The following is a 20,221-nucleotide window of genomic DNA, read 5'->3' as shown; positions in this document are numbered from 1 at the left end:
GGATTTGGGAGAGCTATGTATTTTGAGATGGAAGATGTATTCATTCAAAGAAAATGATGGAAATGAAAATGTTGGAACTATTGTAATAGTTTAGTAAAGTACTCTCTTTATTTCACATGTTTTTTCTTGTGGATTGCTTGCTCTTTGTATTGTTTGCACTGGTTGTGCCCTCGTGAATGTGTATATTTAGAATTTAATTTCCTGGGTAAATTCTTGTGCACATTCCTATTGTTGAGCCTTGGGCGGACAGGGGAGGTGCTGTCCGTTCGGCGGCCCGCCGTCGCGGACGAACCGTGCCAAATTGGTAGTGGTTTCGGGACGAGGCGTGACACGGTCCCTCCCGCCAGGTACCGGTCTCCGAGAGCAAATCTGCCAAGTGCAGGTTTTTTTTCACATCATTTTCTCTCGCAGACTCCATTCCAATGCACCTTTGGCTGTCACGCCTCGAGCCCGATCCTTTTGGCCGGTTCGAGAGCGTCAAACAGACGCCGAACGGACAGAGCCTCCCCTGTCCGCCCGAGGCTCAACACAGGTACAGATAGAGTATAAAGTTTGTATAAGCGGAAACATACACAATGGCTTACACGAGGGCAAGCAATAGCCAAGCGAAAGTACTAACTATCAACATACAAGTAACATGATTAATTTAAATTACATATATGCATCCAACTTTAATCAAGTTCTTTTACATTCTTGCATAATTTCCTCTCTTTTACATCTCATATTCCTCAAAATATAACCATTTGTATTTAAAATAAATATCCTTTACATCAATCATTTAAACATGTTCATGATACTAAAATCATCAAATACAAGAGATGATAGTAAAGGGAATGCAACTACAAAATATGAAACCATCTCGAGCGGTCTCTATCTAGGGCGCGATGCCCTTACCGCGATCATCCGCCGGCTCGCTCGGTCCGGGCTCTGTGGAAAATAGGGTGTGAGAACTATAACAAAGTTCTCAGTGGGTTCGGCAACTAACCACGTCGATTTTTTCACTAGGTCTAAATCAGGCATAATAGAAGAAAAGAGATATGGATAGTAACCAAACTATACAAATGTAGCTAATATGCCTGAACACTAATAAATGTGATGCTCAATAGTATGCTCATGTTGAATGCAAGGTCACAATCTCATTACCCAATCTCTTAGCTAACCCATAGGTTTCGCCCTCAACGACTCACCAACCAAATCCCTAATATCGGGGAGATACCCGCTACAATCCGACGGGACCATCCTCTGGGGAGATACTCGCTACGACCCAGTGATGACAACTCCGGAGCACATCGCCCGAGGGGGAGCTACCACCCTCGAGCAAGGATTTACAGGTGAGTATGATCCCATCCTTAACTATAAGGATGTCAAGTCCAATCCATTCATAGACTACAAGGAAACAATGTACATATGACCCTTAACTCTAAGGTTGTTATGTCATAATGTCGCTACCTCTATTTACTTGCATTCTTTAACATTTTTCTAGTGTCATATACACTACTTTGTTTTTATACTCAATCATTGATGCCACACTTGTTTTCTAATTATCCACTCTAGCGTATCTTTACTCGTCGATGCCACTCTCTACAATTATGTCAACATGTCACTTTTGTTCTCTAAAGCTACTATGTTCTTGTCATTTCTCATGCATACATAGGGTAAATAAATTTCTCACATTCTTACAAATATTTCACATGCATTTAAACTCACAACATGCAAATAGAAGCTTACAATTACCCTACTATGCAATATGCTCAATATACATACATATGCTCAAATGTGACACCTTAGACATAAAAGAAATTTCGAGTTCCTTGGAATGCACCACCCACCTTAGAAGGTTGAGAGGATGCTATGGTGAAGTTCTTGGAATTTTTGAAGCTTTACTTTTTCGCCTACGGCAAAACGAAGCCGAATTAGGCTTTTTATCAATAACTCCATCAAAACCTTTTCGTAACGTTAAACGGAGTTGTCCCATGCATCGGGAATACCCCTAATTAGGTTTCTATAAGGTCAATTTGCCTTAGAAATACTCGGAGACAAAAGCCCCAAATTGGGTGCCCTAATGTCACCAAATGCTAAACCCTAGGTTTTGATCCCTTGTACAAGCAAAAGAGAGCTTGTCAAGCTTCTAGGAGCTCATCTAAGATCAACTAAGCCATTTCTAGGGCGTCCAAGATGAACCCTAGAAGTTCACTATGAGAGGATCTTGAGCTTCCATGGATTTTCATGGAGCTCAAGCCTCAAGAGGTGTCCTAAACATAGAAGAAGCTCCAAAACCTAAGTTTCTTGGGAGAAATTCAAACCCTTGTCTAGGTTTTCATGAAAACCATACCTTGTCCCAAAGCTCTCCAAGATCCTTTTTGTTGGAGAGATCCCAAACCTCCAAAGCCTCCAAATCCACCTTCAATCCCTTCTCCAACTCCTTTTCCTTGCTCTTCGGGGAGGGTTCTGGAGAGAGAAAGAGAGAAATGAGAGAGGAGGTGTGTAGGGGCTGTGGGAGAGGGAGAGAGGAGTGTTGGCGTTATACATAAGGTGCTACAATTATCAAAAACCCTCCACTTATTCTCATTTGCAGTTTTCATTTTGCTGCCAGACCCAAACTGTACCGGTACACTGTAGCTATCACTGGTAACACGATTACGCAGAGGCAAACCCGAGCGCAATTCTCGCAGGTTTTTCCAAAGTGTACCGGTACACTGTAGCTGTAACCGGTAACACAGGCAAAATTTTTCAAAACCGAGAGCTTCTCCTTCTCGGCCTGCAATTCTGTACCGGTGACAACTCGATGGTTGTACTGGTACACTTTGCTCCAGAATGCAATTTTGCGCCATTTTCGATTCTGTTTCGCGCCGTTTGATGCTAAAACCTTTCTAACACTTCTTAAACTCATTTTTTCCTTTCCAACCTCGTTGGAATGCTAATTGGAACTTGTTCATCTATTTCTTTCACACTATTCACTTTTAAATCACACCGAGCAATGCTAAAACTTGCTTAACACTCTCGGGACTCGACTTTGACCCTTCCAACATTGTTAGAAATCAACTGAAGTTTGTCCATCCATTTCTCTCGGCACTTTAATCTATTTTGGCTAAAGTTCGATATGTTACATTCTCCACTCCTTAAAATTAGTTTCGTCCACGAAACTTTCACTGCAAGAAAAGATAGTATTGGTGGCAAAAATAAGATGGCGACAAAATTTATCGCCGCTATATAGCTACCTATGGTGGCGATAAAAAAAGTCGTCATTGATTAATTAACTTAAAGTGGCGATCCTAGTTTCACTACTAAATGACTATTTTGTCGCCACTATTTGGTTATCTATAATGGCAATAAAAAAATTGCCACCAATTAATTAACTTAAAGTGGTGATAGTATTTTTACCACTAAATTACTATTTTGTCGCCACTATTTTCTTATCTATGGTGTCGATAAAAAAAATCACCACCGATTAATTAATTTAAAGTGGTGATACTAGCTTCACCACTAAATGACTATTTTATCGCCACTATTTAGTTATTTATGGTGGCGATAAAATAAATCGCCATTGTTTGGTTACCTATAATGGCAATAAAAAAAGTTGCCACAAATTAATTAAATTTAATTTAATTTTTAAATTGAATTAAATTAATATTTTAATTTAATTTTAAAATTAATAATTTAAATTTTTAGAAAATTACAAAAAATCCTTACTCCCTCAGCTCACCTGGCCTCTTCCCTGACCCCTCTACATCCTCTCAGCTACACCCTCTCCCTCAAAACCCGTTTTCTTAATCCGCTCCCATCCTCTACCTCTCTTCCTTGACGAGCTCTCGTCAGCGAGCTCGTCATGGCCAACTCCTCGTCGGCGAGCTCGTCACTGGCGAGCTCCTCATCGGCGACATAGGCAACAAGCTCCTCGCCATGGTGAGTTGTAGGATATGGATTGATCGATCCCTTAGATTAGGGTTTCCGAACTCACCCGCATCCTCTCGACCTCGCAAACGATGGCCACATTGGGAAGGATCGCTCGTCGACGTGATCCCACTTGACCTCGCACGCGATCGCCGGTTCGGAGGAATCGTTCGTGTTTCGACCCCGATCCCGACTCCTCCCCCGCCTCCTCCGCCGCATCCTCTCGACAATCGCATAAGAAGAAGCAGAGCCACCGCCTCTTCGCCATTATCGACGCCGTCAACGATCGCAAGCTCCCTCCCGAGCTCCATCAGGTCTCTCCCTCTCACTGTTGATGCACTTTTGATCTGGTTTCATTGTTTCGACGTAGACATTTAGGTATGGGATAGCTGAGTATTGTTCAGATTCAAATTGATAGAGAAATCGTACAATTTATACTGGAATTAATGCTTGTCCATAGGAAAACCACTTATTGTTTCATTGTTTCGACATAGACATTTAGGTATAGGATAGCTGAGTATTGTTCAGATTCAAATTGATAGAGAAATCGTACAATTTATACTGGAATTAATGCTTGCCCATAAGGAAATCTACGTATGCTACGTTTCATTCACTTTTCATGAATTTTCAGCAATTCTAATCATGTTTTACTGGTGTATTCTGCTATTTCTTGGCAACTGACTTATTGCTCGACTATATATTCTAATTTTAGGCAGCTATACCAATAATCCTGGATTTGAACATCTACTTGTTGGTGGGGTCTCAATGGTGCTAGGGTCAATTTGCTAGTGCAAATGCCATGAGGGAAATGGCCTTCTTAGATAGAATGATGGTTTAAAATAAAGTATCCATTAGCTCTTATTTGACAAGCACCAGATGAGAGAGGGTTGACACATCCAAAATCAATATGTGGAAAAGGCTAAATGGTTCAATTTGTAGGTCATGCTGACAGGTTTTCCTTATTCAATTATGACATTCGTGGTGCTGAAATAAAAGTTTTGACTTGAGAGAAATCCGAAATTTTAGCCGAATTGCATAGTTCTGGCAGATTTTTGTGAAATTCAGATTTCGGTTATTCTTGTAGGTTGAATTGTTAGGATTTGGTGATTTTCTTGTAGTTCTTGTTATCTCTAGGTTTTCCCCTTTCCTTTTCGTGTTAGGTTTCATTTATTTCCTTCAAAAAGGGAACTTTTTAGAACACTTGTTCTTTCTTATGGTCTTTTGGTTTGCGTCAGCTTTTTTCTAATTTTTGAGGAATAGGTTTCAATTTCTATATTTCTAACTGGTTGGAGATAATTTGTTTAATTTGCTTGAAAGGGAGGCCCTTCATCTATTTTGGATAATTAATTGTATGAGTGTGAACGATGTTCATAGAACTGTTTGGTGTTTCCTCATTCAACCTGTTTGGTACAATTTCTCTTAGTATTTGTCTCACTATATTATTTACACCAATTCAGCATCTCATGTCATGCGACTAGGTCTTGAGGAGAATGTTTCAGAGAATCATGCTTTCGATGTTTCAAACTATTACTTAACCAATGGAACGTATTAGACGGTAAATCGGACATAGGAACAATATACATGTAAAAGGATGAGAAATTATATGTAGGCTGCCTATCATAGAAGAGACAAGTTAATCACAATTATAATAGTACCATCCTGATACTCTGAATTCAGTTTCCGCTATAGATTGCTCTAAGGACTTAAGATTTGTTATTTAAGAAGGATAGATGAAACTGATACTCTTGGCATACGTTGATTAAGTGATGCCTTTTTGTGAATGATGGTCCAATGTTATTCGCCACAAAGCAAATGTGTATCAGCACGCATCTGCACGATGCTGTGACTCTTTGATCTAATAATCTTTCTAAGAAGCTTGATACAGTTTTTACTGATGAAGGTGATAAAATGCAGGCATTTCATAATGTTCTTCGCAGCTGGGCTTCAAAAAAGTTCATGACTGGATGGTGAGCTTCTTTTCTTTAGTACTTGAGATTTGTGCATTTCTCTAGATAAGCTATCCTCTTCCTCAGTAAACGTACCTACATATTTTTTCTGGAAGTGGTATTTTGGGTGAGATATTTTTCTAGTTCCTATAACCCTAACACTTGTAGATTAAGGACCTTCAAGCAGTGAAACTTACCAAAATAAAACTGTACTCAGCTAAGGAATGGGTGAAATGTTTGGATATACACCCAATTTGCTTCTATTGTTTTATACAGCAAAGCTTTATCTTTGGACTTGCTGTCCTAGGGAGTATGTCTTCTCTCTAGTTCACAATTAATCTATGATTGATCATATTGATGTATACTCTAGAAGAGGTATTGGCAATTCTTGTAATTACAATTGAATTGCCTGTTTCCTGTTTGTTGAAAATAGAGGAGATTCTGCGGAATTATTTGCATACTTTGCTTATTTATTTTTACTTGCCAATTTTTTACCATATGTGGACATTATTATTTTCTAATTCATTGGCACTGAAGAGTTCCTAACAAAATTTTTGTGTTTACATCATCCTGTTTCTTGTAGTGTGATCCTCTTTCCAATAGCAGTTACCTTCTATATCACGTGGTGGTTTATTCACTTTGTGGATGGATTTTTCTCTCCAATATATGCTCAACTTTCGATCAACATACTCGGTATGCATATTGTACTTCTAGTCAGTCCATTTGATATGTTAGAGATGATGTAGTTGTTTCATTCTTCACAGGCAAAGAAGAATAAAATTTTTTTCTCGTCTAACTATATATTCCTACAGAAACTCAGTATAATCATATCTTGAATTTTATCAAAGAAATTGAAGTAGAGCTCAAATTACCTGCAAACAATTTGTTATGCCACCTGGGCATCTTAATTAGTGTCTAGTAGTCCAGATCCTTACATCTATGATCCAAAGTTTAACTGTTTGATTCTCTTTTGTGTTTTTCAGGACTTGGCTTCATAACTTCCATAACTTTTATATTTTTGGTTGGACTGTTCATGTCCTCATGGGTGGGGGCATCTCTTCTTAGCCTTGGAGAGTGGTTTATCAAGAGAATGCCATTTGTTTGCCATATTTATAATGCATCCAAGCAAATTAGCACTGCAATATCACCTGGTGATTTATTTTTCCTGCTTATTTGATTCATTTGATCATTTTTCAGTTTTGTAACTGACATTCTCTAACTACATATCAGAACACACAAGCCTTCAAGGAAGTTGCTATTATAAGGCACCCTAGGATTGGTGAATACACATTGGATTCATTACTTCAGCAGTTGTTCTTCAGGTTTTTAGATATACATTACCATGAAATGTTTTCAATGCTATGCATTTGCATGGTTGCAAAACTTCAATGGCGTATAATGCATGTGCTCGCTTATTTTTTGGTGATACAACTGAATATCTTTAACTGGATGATCTGAAAATCTATACTTGTTTGGCATTTCTAAGTGGAAATATCCTGTAGGACTGAATTAGTGTCCTTTACTTTTCATAGATGTATTAAGATCTGTGCCACAAATTAGGATCCAAGTCGACTGATCCAGATCTAATCGGAGCTGAGACTGCAAACTTCGCTTTTAATTTTTTAATGGATTGTTATCTCATGAATTATTTTGTTATGTAGATATAGTACATTAATCTACTGATTTTATAGTCACATGTATCAACAATTCAGCACATTTAATTCTGTGGTCTTATGAACTTTTCTGCCCAACTTTATTCCGCTGGATACTAGTTTCACTGTTTTAGTAGTCGAGTTTCACATGTTTAGTAATAAATTCTGTTGTTTGATCTATACTGCTTCTTTGCAGCTTCTTTTCTTTTTTCTTTTTTTTTTTACTGAGAAAAAGGTAGCAACTTCTTTTCATTTTGAGTTTAGAATTGTGGGCCCACATTCATGCCAGAAAGTTCTGTTTTTGCCTATAAACATGTTCAAGTTTCATGGGTGTATATATCCTGCAGCTAATTCATAATTACTTATTATATACAGGAACCCCGTCTTCGGAAAGAGAACTATTTTCACAGTTTGAGCTTCAGGGTAAGTGCGGTCCTTACAGGATAAAGCTTGGTTAATTCATTAAGCTCTATTAGAAAATGTTTACTTTTGCACTTGCAATGAAAACTTGAAATCTATGAATTTAGTGCTTTCTTTTGTTTGTTGCAGGAAATGAATTACTGTTGAAATAGGAGCTGAAGTATTTTTTTTTATCGTTTTTAAGTATTTTCTATTTTCAAAGTTGAGAGAGTCAGGAATGATGTTGAACTGTATATCGAATATTATTACTCTATTGCTTTTAAATTGATTTTGCTATTATTTTGTTTTTAAGCTGTTGTGGATCAGAAGATAATTAGCCTTTTAAATTATTGTTAAAAGAATAATTTTGTTTACTTTAATATTTTGTTTGTTATTTTGTATATGTTCTGTTTATAAAATATTAGTTGTATATTTTTATATTTAGTTTATTATCTTTTTATTATTGGTGGCTATTTATCGCACAGTTGGTGGCGATAAAAAGTTGCCTTTTTATCTTCAGCTAAGGTGGCGACTGTGATGGTTGCCACATAAGGTATCCATTTGGTGGCAAAAATGTATTGCCATCTTATCTCCATAAAAGGTGGCGACTAGTAAGGGCCACTAAAAAATCATATTTGATGGCGACAAAATATCGCCACGCTATCTTTAATAAGATGGCGACTAATAGTTGTCACTAAAAGTCATATTTGGTGGCGACAGAATATCGCCATGCTATCTTTAATAAGGTGGCGATAAAAAATGGCCACTAAAAGTCATATTTGGTGGCGACAAAATGTCGCCACGCTATTTTAAAAAAGGTGGCGATTTTTTATGCTTCGCCACAATTTCATTTAGCGGCAATACTTTAGGTGGCAGCTTGTGGCGACTTTAAAAGTCGCCACCTTTTAAAAAGGTGGCAACTTCTTATATATATGGTGGCGACATTACTCGCCACCAATATATAATATTGTTGTAGTGTTTCTTAATTTAAACTTAAACTCATACCTCAATTCAGCTCATTGAAGAGATGAGGATAATGCTCCCGCATTGCGCTCTCGAGCTCCCAAGTAGCTTCCCCGTCATCGTGGTTACTCCAACGAATTTTAACATACGGAATCTCACGGTTCCGTAGTTTTCGCACTTCTCGGTCGATGATATACGCCGGGAACTCCTCGTAAGTCATATCCTCTTGAATCTTCGACGGTTCAAATGAGAGGATGTGATCAGGGTCATGTACATACTTGCGGAGATTCGATACATGAAATACATCGTGCACTCCCACAAGCCTCGATGGTAATGCTATTTTGTACGCCACCGCACCGACCCGCTCCAATACCTCGAACGGTCCAAGGTACGAGGACTTAGCTTCCCCCAGAGCCCAAACCGTCTAATTTCTCGCATCGGTGATACCTTTAAGAACACGTGGTAACCAACGGCAAACTCTATATCTTTCCTCCGTTTATCGGCATAGCTCTTTTGCCGAGATTGCGCCGTAGCAAGTCGTTGGCGGGCGAGGCGAACCTTCTCCTCCGCCTCCCACACTACAATGGGGCCAAGAACCGCTCTCTCGCCCACATCGCTCCAATGGATTGGAGAGCGACATTTCTTTCCGTAAAGGGCCTCGAATGGCGCCATCGCGATACTCTCTTGGTAACTATTATTGTACGCGAACTCCGCAATCGGTAGATGCTCATGCCAACCGCCCTTGTAGTCTAGTACACATGCTCAAAGCATATCCTCAAGTGTTTGTATCGTCCTCTCTGATTGACCATCACTTTGAGAATGAAATGCCATGCTAAAGTCGAGCCGTGTGCCCAATGCCTCCTATAGGCTCCTCCAAAAGTGAGATGTGAACCTCGGATCCCGATCCGATACAATTGATACCGGAACACCATGAAGTCTCACAATCTCTTCGATATATACTTGAGCCAACTTGCCCCCCGACTATGTAATATGAATCGGCAGGAAATGCGCCGACTTCGTCAACTGGTTTACTATCACCCAAATTGCATCATGTCCACCTTGAGATCGGGGCAATTCGGTCACGAAGTCCATCGCGATTTTTTTCCATTTCCAAACGGGTATAGATAAGCTTTGTAATTTTTCCGCTGGAAACTGCCGCTCCGCTTTTACTTGTTGGCAAGTAAGACATTGCGCAACAAACTCCCCAATGTCTTTCTTCATGCCCGGCCACCAATAATGCAATTTGAAATCTTGGTACATTTTGGTGCCGCCGGGGTAGATACTATAAGGAGATTGATGCGCTTTTTGTATAATTGCCTTGCGTATGTCCTTGTTCTTAGGTACACACCAACGATTCCGAAATCGAAGTGTGCCGTCGGTCCCAATGCCAAAGTCATTGGCCCTACCGCTCTTAACTTCACCGCGCACCTTTCGGAATACTCATCGGAAGCTTGTAGCTATTTTATCCTCTCCAACAAGGTCCGTTGCACCACTAACGCGGCAAGTGTAGCCAGCACTCTCGGCGCTACTACCAATCCAAGCCGTTGCATCTCTTTTTGCAATAACGATTGAGGTGTAATTGTCGAAGCCAAGTTTTCCCCCGATTTCCTACTAAGTGCATCGGCCACGACATTCGCCTTCCCGGGGCGGTATAGGATAGTGACATTATAGTCTTTCAATAACTCCAACCACCGCCGTTGTCGCATGTTTAGCTCTTTTTGGGTGAACAAGTACTTGAGACTTTTGTGGTCCGTACAAATCACACAATGTTCACCATATAGGTAATGCCTTCATAACTTTAGCGCGAAGATAACCGCCACTAGCTCGAGGTCGTGAATCGGGTAGTTCTTTTCATATGTCTTCAATTGGCGCGAGGCATAAGCTATCACCCGCCCGTTTTGCATCAAGACACACCCGAGACCAACGTAGGAAGCATCACTATATACCACAAATGTCTCCCCCGGCGTCGGTAGAGCAAGCACCGGGGTCGTGGTCAATCTTCTCTTTAGCTCCTCGAAGCTCTACTCGCATTCGACGTTCCAAATGTACTTTGCCCCTTTCTATGTGAGGCGCGTTAGTGGAGTGGTTATTTTAGCGAACCCTTCCACGAACCGCCGATAATAGCCTGCTAGCCCAAGAAAACTGCGGACCTCTGTTACGCTCGTCGGGCGAGGCCAGTCTTTAATAGCCTCCACTTCCTTTGGGTCCACCGAGATGCCATCACCGGATATAACGTGACCCAAGAAGGTAATCTCCGAAAGCCAAAACTCACATTTCTTTAGTTTTGCATAAAGCTTTTCTTTTTGGAGTGTCTCCAACACGACCCTCAAATGCTCCTCGCGTTCTTCCTCGGTCCGAGAATACACCAATACGTCGTCAATGAATACCACGACGCACCGGTCCAATAGCGGACGAAAGATTCGATTCATTAGATCCATAAAGGTTGCCGGGGCATTAGTGAGCCCAAACGGCATCACCGTGAACTCGTAGTGGCCATACCACGTACGGTACGCCGCTTTGTGCACGTCCTGGGGCCATATCTTCAGCTGATGATACCCCGACTGAAGGTCTATCTTTGAATACACCCTCGACCCTTGCAGTTGATCAAATAAGTCGTCAATCCTCGGCAATAGGTATTTATTCTTAACTGTCACTTTATTCAACTCGCGGTAGTCCACGCAGAGCCGAAGTGTGCCATCTTTCTTTTTAACGAATAGCACCGGAGCTCCCCACGGTGACACGCTCGGGCTCACAAAGCCCTTATCGAGCAAGTGTTGCAACTGTGCCTTGAGCTCTTTTAGCTCCGCCGGTGCCATTCTATACGGAGCCTTCGAAGTTGGCGCCGCCCCGGGAACCAGGTCAATAACGAACTCGATCTCCCGGTCCGGTGGCAATCCCGGTAACTCTGGAAACTCGCACGCTACCCGAATACCACTAAGTTCCGGGTGCTCCTTTTGGGCCTCTACCATTGTCGCCAAGTAGGCTACGCATCCGCCCTTTATCATTTTCCTCGCCCTCGCTGCCGATACGGTCGCCGCGAAGAGCGAGCTTTTACATGCCTGATATACTAGCTCCTCTCGGTTAGGCTCACGGAATGTGATCACCCTACTTTCGCAATCTATCACGGCACAATACTTGGAGAGCCAGTTGATCCCCAAGATCACGTCGAAACCCCACATCCGATTCAACACCAACAGGTTGATCGGCATGACCCAATCACCTATCTGTATTGGGCACGCCATACACTCGTCGTGAACGTGGAAAGTTTGTTCGGCCGAATTCACCGTCCAATAGTCATAATGATGCACGATCTTAATGCCATGCTCCTTTGCAAATGATGCACCTATAAATGAATGCAATGCACCCGTGTCGAATAAAGCCCTAGCTCCAGTGCCTCTGATCGAGATAATACCTGCCATGATGTCGTCGGGGACAGGGATGGGCTCCTCCTCTACTTGAGTGGCAAAAACCCGCCCACTCGGTGCTCTCGATGCCTCCGGTTGACGCGATGTAGACGAGCGTCCAGCTGACATAGCCGGTGGTAACCCCGCAAGTTGTCTCGGGGTAGATGGAACTGACGCTGCTGTCGGTGCAGACTACCCCCAACTCGGGCACTCCCGTGATATGTGCCCTGGTTGGCTGCACTTAAAGCACTTTCCCTCACGCTGCGGGCACACCGGCGGTCGATGGTCACCGCCGCAAATAGGACAACGGAGCGGCCCCCAACTCTTGGACTATTGCCGGGGATACCGAGGGGGTTTCTTTGCATTCGGCCGGCCCCCGGTGCCACCCGCCGCCCGCTTCTTGCTCTTGCCCTTTGTCTCGGCTGCAGACTTGCGCTCCTCCCGTTCGTGGGCATAGCCATGCTCCGCCCACAAAGCTCGATCAAAAACCTCCGCAAAAGTCGTCAGCTTGAGGATTTGCACGACTCTATGAATCCCCGGCCGCAAACCTTGCAGGAACCAATTGGCCCGGTCCTGGTCATCACGAACAAGCTCCGGGACGCAATTGATAAGGTGGGAGAACTCCTGCTCGTAGTCCGCCACGGAGCGATCCTCTTGCCTCAACTTGCAGAATTTTTCTTGCAACTTCCGCTTCACCATGTCGGGAAAATAATTGGCGTACATCGCCCTCCTAAACTCCTCCCACAACATAGGCAGAAGATCGAAAGATCGATCCCGCTTAACACGCTTCCACCACACCTTCGCCGCCTTCTCAAGGCAATGTGTGGCGAGGTACACCTTGTCCTTCTCCAAGATATGCAGATCCTCAAAGAGCGTCTCCATGGAGTCGATCCATGACTCCACCGCCGCCGGTTCCACCACTCCCCTTTCGAAGATAGGTGGGTTGAACTTGTTGAATTGAATGAGAGCCGCCAACGTGCGCTCCCGCTTCGCCTCATCCGCCGCACTATCGGGGTTTGAGGTCCCCGATCCCGCCGGCACCATCGTAACTGGCACTGCCGCTCCGGCCACACCCTCGGCCGCACTCGTCACCACTGCAGCAGGCGCAGGGTGCACAACCTCCACGAGCACCGCCGCCGCCGCCTGCTGCCGCTCCAAGGCCTCCTGGAGTCTTTGGATTTGCTCCTCGTGGCGCTGAACGGACTCAGCCTGCTGCCGCACTACGCCAATAAGCGCGGCCGTCTGCTCCCGTAGCTCCCCGTCGCCACCTGCTCCGGGTTGCACCGGAGCCGCACTTGGCTCCTCGGCCATAGACCTCATCCGCGGTCGACCACGAGGCAACTTAGGACGCCCACGAGGTGGCATTGCTTCCTGAAAATGAAGCAATTCACGTTTGTTACTTAGACAATATACTCGATTATACCGAATTCGGCGAAAGCAACAAGCGTATTTATTTTCCTTTCAAAGCATCATGTCGTCGGCCGCCGATTAAAACACAAGGAAAAGAAAACAAATAACAACTTAAATTTAGTCCCTAACCACATTAGAGACATATTACATTAACCGAATCATAAGCTTTCGCTATACTTTGTTCAACGTCACTCACGTTTCCTAGGTTCTTAAGGTCTTTCCAATCCTAAAGGTCTCTAGGTCTATCCTAAACTTTCACCTTTTTGGCTCTTTACGCTCTAATACCATTATATCTGTCACGCCCCGAGCCCGATCCTGATCCTTTTGGCCGGTTTGAGAACGTCAAACAGACGCCGAACGTACAATGCCTCCCCTATCCGCCCAAGGCTGAACACAGGTATAGATAGAGTATAAAGTTTGCATAAGAGGAAACATACACAATGGCTTGCATGAGGGCAAGCAATAGCCAAAGTGAAAGTACTAACTATCAACATATAAGTAACATGATTAATTTAAATCACATACATGCATCCAACTTTAATCAAGTTCTTTTACGTTCTTGCATCATTTCCTCTCTTTTACATCTCATATTCTTCAAAATATAACCATTTGCATTTAAAATAAATATCCTTTACATCAATCATTTAAATATGTTCATGATACTAAAATCATCAAATACAAAAGATGATAGTAGAGGGAATGCAACTACAAAATATGAAATCATCTCGGGCGGTCTCTATCTAGGGCGCGATTGTAAGGAAGTGAATTCTCGAAACTCGAGGATTAGACTTCGATTAGAATCGACTATTCGTCGAGGGTGTAGGCTTCGGAAAGTCCGAAGGCGATTATAATGCATAAAGTGCATTAAAGAAGGGTCCGCGGGAGCACCAGTGCAAAATCTGCACTGGAGCAGAAATGCTCTCGAGGACCGGTCCCTAGCAGGGAGGGACCGGTTCCATCAGACTGGGTTGCGGAGGTCTCTGATGAGACCGGTCCCTGGTGGGCAGGGACCGGTTCCCGAACGTTGGCCTGGCGAGACTTAGCCAAATTTGGCTAAGTCCCGAGGATGCAGCTCTCGGGAACCGGTCTCTCGGACAAGGACCGGTCTCCCGGGGACCGGTCTCTCAGGCAAGGACCGGTTCCCGAACGCGAAAATCCCTCTGCTCGAAATGGCAGCCTTCGGGGACCGGTCCCAAGTCGGGGAGACCGGTCCCTCGCTGCGAAAATGCCCAAAGAGGGCTGGTTCAGAAGATGAAAAGTTGAGGGGGCTAGCTGCAAAATGGCCTTTATTAGAGGTGGGGGACCCCTCTCACTCTCTCTCAGCTGCTCTCTCTCTCTCTCTCTCTCACTCTTTCCCTTTCTCTCTCTAGGAAAGAAAAGAAAAGAAAGAGAAGAAGGAGAAGAAGAAGAAGAGGAAGGAGAAGAAGGGAAGAAAGAAGAAGAAAGAGAAGGAGAAGACTAAGAAGAAGAAGAAGAAGACATCTTCTTCTCTCCCTCTCCCTCAAGCTTGAAGGAGTCTTCAAGAGAGGTAAGCTCCAAATCCCTTTAATGGTATTTTTAGGGTTTGGGAGTTTTAGGGTTTAGAGTTGGTTCAAATGGAACCTAGTAGGGATAAATAGAAGGTCCGAGCTCGAAATCGAAGCTCGCACCGCGGATTTCTCCGTTGTTGAGACCTAGGGCTTAAAATTGGGATTTCGGGAAATCTAGGGTTTTGATCTAATTAGTTGGGTCGCTAACCTAATTGCTAGGTCTCTGAACGCGTCGGCGAAGACGGTTTGCCGATCCGACGAGCGGGTGCGGAGTTATCGCCGAATCGGGTACTCGAGGGCTCGCTTTGCCCCGAGGAGTTTAAGCGGCGTGCAAGAACCGCAACGTCGAGCTTTCTACTATCGCGGCATCGCCAAGAGGTGGGTGGTGTCCATCCCGAAGCAATCGGGCTCCCTCCTATGTCTTAGTATATTTGATCTTGCATCTTGTATTATTGCATTATAGGATTAGTATGCATTGCCTTTCCTTATGTTTTTCCTTCATGGTATCGTAGCGTACATCGGATAATTGATATATTGGATTGATAAGGATTGGGTCGAGATTGTGAATCCTATGATGTAGAGAAAATGATGAAGTATGAACGAGTGGCATCTAGTTAATAGTAAACTATGAATGAGTGGCATCTAGTCGATAGCGAACAAACGGACAATCTAGTTAATAGTGTATGTGACACCTATGGACTATATGATGATTGTGACTCTAGAGGACAGGGTATCCTCGAGCTTAGAGGATTGGATCATGCTCACGGTCTGTTAAATCTTGTGATGGAAGCCCCACACAAGTAGTGCGCTCCGGATGTTGGTCACGCCAGGGATTGCCTATATGGCCCCGCCAGACGGTCTCGGGTCCGTAGTGTGAGTTGATTCTCCCTACGCGTCGAGATGGCTAGTGAGCTGTAGGCGAGCCTTCGGGTAAGCCATGAGATTAATGAACAAGTAAATGATGTTATTGAACGAGTGAATAGCTTCACCTTTGGACATGATGACAGGTTAGTTGCTTACCAATTCATTGGACATGCATTCATACATTTATGATTGGGCATAGTAGAATAGCTTCATTTCCGTCATTTACAGCTCCTTATCTATATATCTATCTGTCTATCCATCTATTGGTATATCTACTTGTGCCCGCTTGGACCTAGTGGGGAGATCGGCGGAGTCGGCGGCCGAACCCACTGGGAACTAAGGAAGTTAGTTCTCACCCCCATTCTCACTACAGGTTCCAGTTCGGGTGTTTCCGGTGAGCGTGAGGATCGCGGTAAGGGCCCGGCGTTCTAGTCGCATTAGCTACCTCCCTTTTGTATTAGCTCTCACCCCTTTCTTTTATATTTGAGAGTAGATGATGTATAGGGTGAGGTTCAAGTGATTGTATTTATATTTTGGAAGAATGTAAAAGAAGTATTTGAATATAATAGATAGCCTCTTCTCTCTTATGTACTTGTATATGTTTCTATACTTGTATCTTGCTCTTGTTTATAGCACTAGTGGTGCTTATTGATCGTGTATTTATGAATTGATTCCTGGGTAAATTCTTATGCACGATCTGTTGGTTAGCCTTGGACGGACAGGGGAGGTCCTGTCCGTTCGGCGTCTGTTCGACGCGCCCGGGCCGGACCAACTTGGTAGCGGTCGCGGGGCGTGACAGCGATGCCCTTACCGCGATCATCCGCCGGCTCGCTCGGTCCGGGTTTTATGGAAAATGGGATGTGAGAACTACAACAAAGTTCCCAGTGGGTTCGGCAACCAACCACGTCGACTTTCCCACTAGGTCTAAATCAGGCATAATAGAAGAAAAGAGATATGGATAGTAACCAAACTATACAAATGCAGCTAATATGCCTGAACAATAATAAATGTGATGCTCAATAGTATGCTTATGTTGAATGCAAGGTCACAATTTCATTACCCAATCTCTTGGCTAACCCGTAGGTTTCGCCCTCAATGACTCACCAACCAAATCCCTAATATCGGGGAGATACTCGCTACAACCCGACGGGACCGTCCTCTGGGGAGATACTCGCTACGACCCAGTGATGACAATCCCGGAGCACATCGCCCGAGGGGGAGCTACCACCCTCGAGCAAGGACTTACAGGTGAGTATGATCCCATCCTTAACTATAAGGATGTCAAGTCCAATCCATTCCTTGACTACAAGAAAACAATGCACATATGACTCTTAACTCTAAGGTTGTTGTGTCATAATATCGCTACCTCTATTTACTTGCATTCTTTAACCTTTTTTAGTGTCATATACACTACTTTATTCTTATACTCAATCATTGATGCTACACTTGTTTTGTAAGTGTCCACTCTAGTATATTTTGACTCGTCGATGCCACTCTCTACAATTATGTCAACATGTCACTTTTGTTCTCTAAAGCTACTATGTTCATGTCATTTCTCATGCATACATAGGGTAAATAAATTTCTCACATTCTTACAAATATTTCACATGCATTTAAACTCACAACATGCAAATAGAAGCTTACAATTACCCTACTATGCAATATGCTCAATATACATACATATGCTCAAATGTGACACCNCAATCATTGATGCTACACTTGTTTTGTAAGTGTCCACTCTAGTATATTTTGACTCGTCGATGCCACTCTCTACAATTATGTCAACATGTCACTTTTGTTCTCTAAAGCTACTATGTTCATGTCATTTCTCATGCATACATAGGGTAAATAAATTTCTCACATTCTTACAAATATTTCACATACATTTAAACTCACAACATGCAAATAGAAGCTTACAATTACCCTACTATGCAATATGCTCAATATACATACATATACTCAAATGTGACACCTTAGACATAAAAGAAATTTCGAGGTCTTTGGAATGCACCACCCACCTTAGAAGGTTGAGAGGATGCTATGGTGTCACGCCCTGAGACCCAGCAGAAGCCCGCCCGGCACGTGCCCAGACCCGCCATACGTCTAAAACATATAAGGCGTCTAAAAACAATAATAGTAAAAGCAATAATAAAAGACATCTAGGAGTATCAGAGCATAATAAATGTCTAAATGCTACAACAAAGGATAAGGGTAAAACTGTAAATCCACTAAATAAGACATAAAGTGATACAAGAAAAATTCAGGTACAAGTGCTATAGGTAGATACATAGGTGGTCTCTATACATGGATACAAAATCCTATCACTCTCTCAACTACAAAAAGAAAGAGTAAACCACCTAGGCGAAGTACCGCTCCTCGCTAGCTAGCTAAGCGATCCCCTTGCCGCGATCCTGTGCCTCCACCGGTGCCGAAGGCTCTGAAAGGAAACCAGAAAACAGGGGCGTGAGAACTATTAAAAATAGTTCCCATTGGGCAATTACTGACTTCAGTGAACTGCGCCACAAGGCTCAAAAGCTACAAAAGATGTCAGTGACAAACAATAAAGTAAAGCGAAAGGTAAGTAAAATGTAACTTACTGTAACATACAGTCTCTACTTAGCATGAATTGCATATGTAATAAAGCAACAATATCATGAGTGTACATGGGTGTGTATGACATGCATAAGCATAGAAATGCAACTAATCCGATGTCCTCAATGCAGAAATAGCAAAGGTGTCATTGTTTACTATTCTAGTCCAAGTCTACTTTAATAGTTTTAAAGTTCACATAGCACGTCCTGTCACTAAGTCCCAATCATATAAGACCCACCCGAAGGCTGTCTGGCCTGCGCCGTGCCTAATGGCCCCGTGGTAGTCAACATCCTCACTCTAGAGATGAGCCTCCCCCACGGCAATCCAATTCGGCGCCCAATCCCGCACGGGCGAGCATATGTCGCGATGGCTATCTCCGGAGTGCCGGCTTGTAGGGAGCGACCCTCACAAGCATGTGCGAATGAGCACAATGGCAAGCAAGCAATGATCCGTCTCAAGAACCAAGTCCTCATGTCTAACAATATGGAATATATCAAGTATCTCAATGGCCTATCTCTATGTCATCATGTCTCTAACATGGAATGTAGCAGATATGTAGTGGCCTATCAACATGTCTCTATGTTGCAGTTTAATAGTTTACTAGTTTCAAGTGCCCCTTGATGACACTTTTGTTCAACGAGTTCCAAGCATGGCATTAATATGTTCATGATGCATAATTCACTCAACTCTAGCATGGAGACATGTTCTCAACTTGCAAAACAAAGCACTATCCACAATTCATGCAATCTACACATATAGCTCTACTATATGGAGTACAAATTTTACGATATATGAGGCATGCATGTTAAGTGTTCTAAAATTCACATAAATCATATTTAGCATGAATTTGCATTCAAAAATACTTTACGAAAAGTTTAGAAGGCATAGGGGCCATTTTGCCCTATTTTCATGAAGCTAAACCCACCGATCACAACGAAACTCTTCGTTTACTCCAACGAGGGTGTCCTCCACACCCCTAGTACACTAAAGGTATAAGAACAAGTGTCACATGAACCAAACGAACAAAACTTAGCTCAATCATTAAGCTAATCACGCATAGGTGAGAAAAACTCACCTCTAGTGCAAAAATCTCCTCTAAGGCTTCAAAAGGGAGTTAGAATCCTTCCAATCCAAGCCAAAGGAAGATTCTAATCCCAACAATCTAGCCTCAAAAGCCCTAGATTCAAAATGCCCAAATAAGCCCTAAAACCTCATTCTAGGGTTTAATTCCAAAAACATCATTAAAGCTAGGAATTTAGAGAAAAGAACAAGTCATTTACCTCTAAAATGCTCCAATCCAAGCTCTAAACCATCAAAATCCAAAGATCTCTCCTTCACCAAGCCTCAAATCCAAGCTTCTAGCTCCATCAATGGTGGAAAAGCATAAAAGAGGAAAGAAAAGGGAATAATCCATCAAAATCCATCTACAATGGAGATCAAATCCAAGTGGAGCAAGGTGGAGCTCCTCTCACCTTCTCCTCCTCAGGTCCCAGCACAAAAGAAGCCCTAAGGGGCGTGGGTGCTGTTATAGATAGGCTACAATCGCGAAAAGCCCCCTGTAGTTCAAACTG

General features: G+C 43.0%; 1 protein-coding gene across 1 annotated transcript; it reads left to right on the top strand.

Annotated features, from left to right (window-relative positions):
- On the top strand, positions 3,784 to 8,201 carry LOC109714965 (protein CONTINUOUS VASCULAR RING 1-like). The gene is made up of 6 exons (XM_020239732.1): positions 3,784 to 4,205; positions 6,421 to 6,530; positions 6,821 to 6,988; positions 7,063 to 7,159; positions 7,865 to 7,912; positions 8,039 to 8,201. The coding sequence occupies exons 1-5, from the start codon at positions 3,901 to 3,903 to the stop codon at positions 7,902 to 7,904; spliced, it is 720 nt and encodes a 239-aa protein (XP_020095321.1). The 5' UTR covers positions 3,784 to 3,900; the 3' UTR covers positions 7,905 to 7,912; positions 8,039 to 8,201.

This window comes from Ananas comosus, linkage group 9, assembly GCF_001540865.1.
Source record: "Ananas comosus cultivar F153 linkage group 9, ASM154086v1, whole genome shotgun sequence".
In the NCBI taxonomy this organism is placed as follows: Eukaryota; Viridiplantae; Streptophyta; class Magnoliopsida; order Poales; family Bromeliaceae; genus Ananas; species Ananas comosus.
Note: the sequence above shows the minus strand (reverse complement) of the source record. Positions and strands in the feature narration are given on the sequence as shown.

Bases quoted from the DNA above. Each gene is read 5' to 3' on its own strand.
- LOC109714965 (XM_020239732.1), top strand. From the start codon at position 3,901: ATGGTGAGTTGTAGGATATGGATTGATCGATCCCTTAGATTAGGGTTT. The intron at 6,531-6,820 runs GTATGCATATTG...TGTGTTTTTCAG, and splicing joins ACTTTCGATCAACATACTCG to GACTTGGCTTCATAACTTCC. The intron at 7,160-7,864 runs GTTTTTAGATAT...TATTATATACAG, and splicing joins CTTCAGCAGTTGTTCTTCAG to GAACCCCGTCTTCGGAAAGA.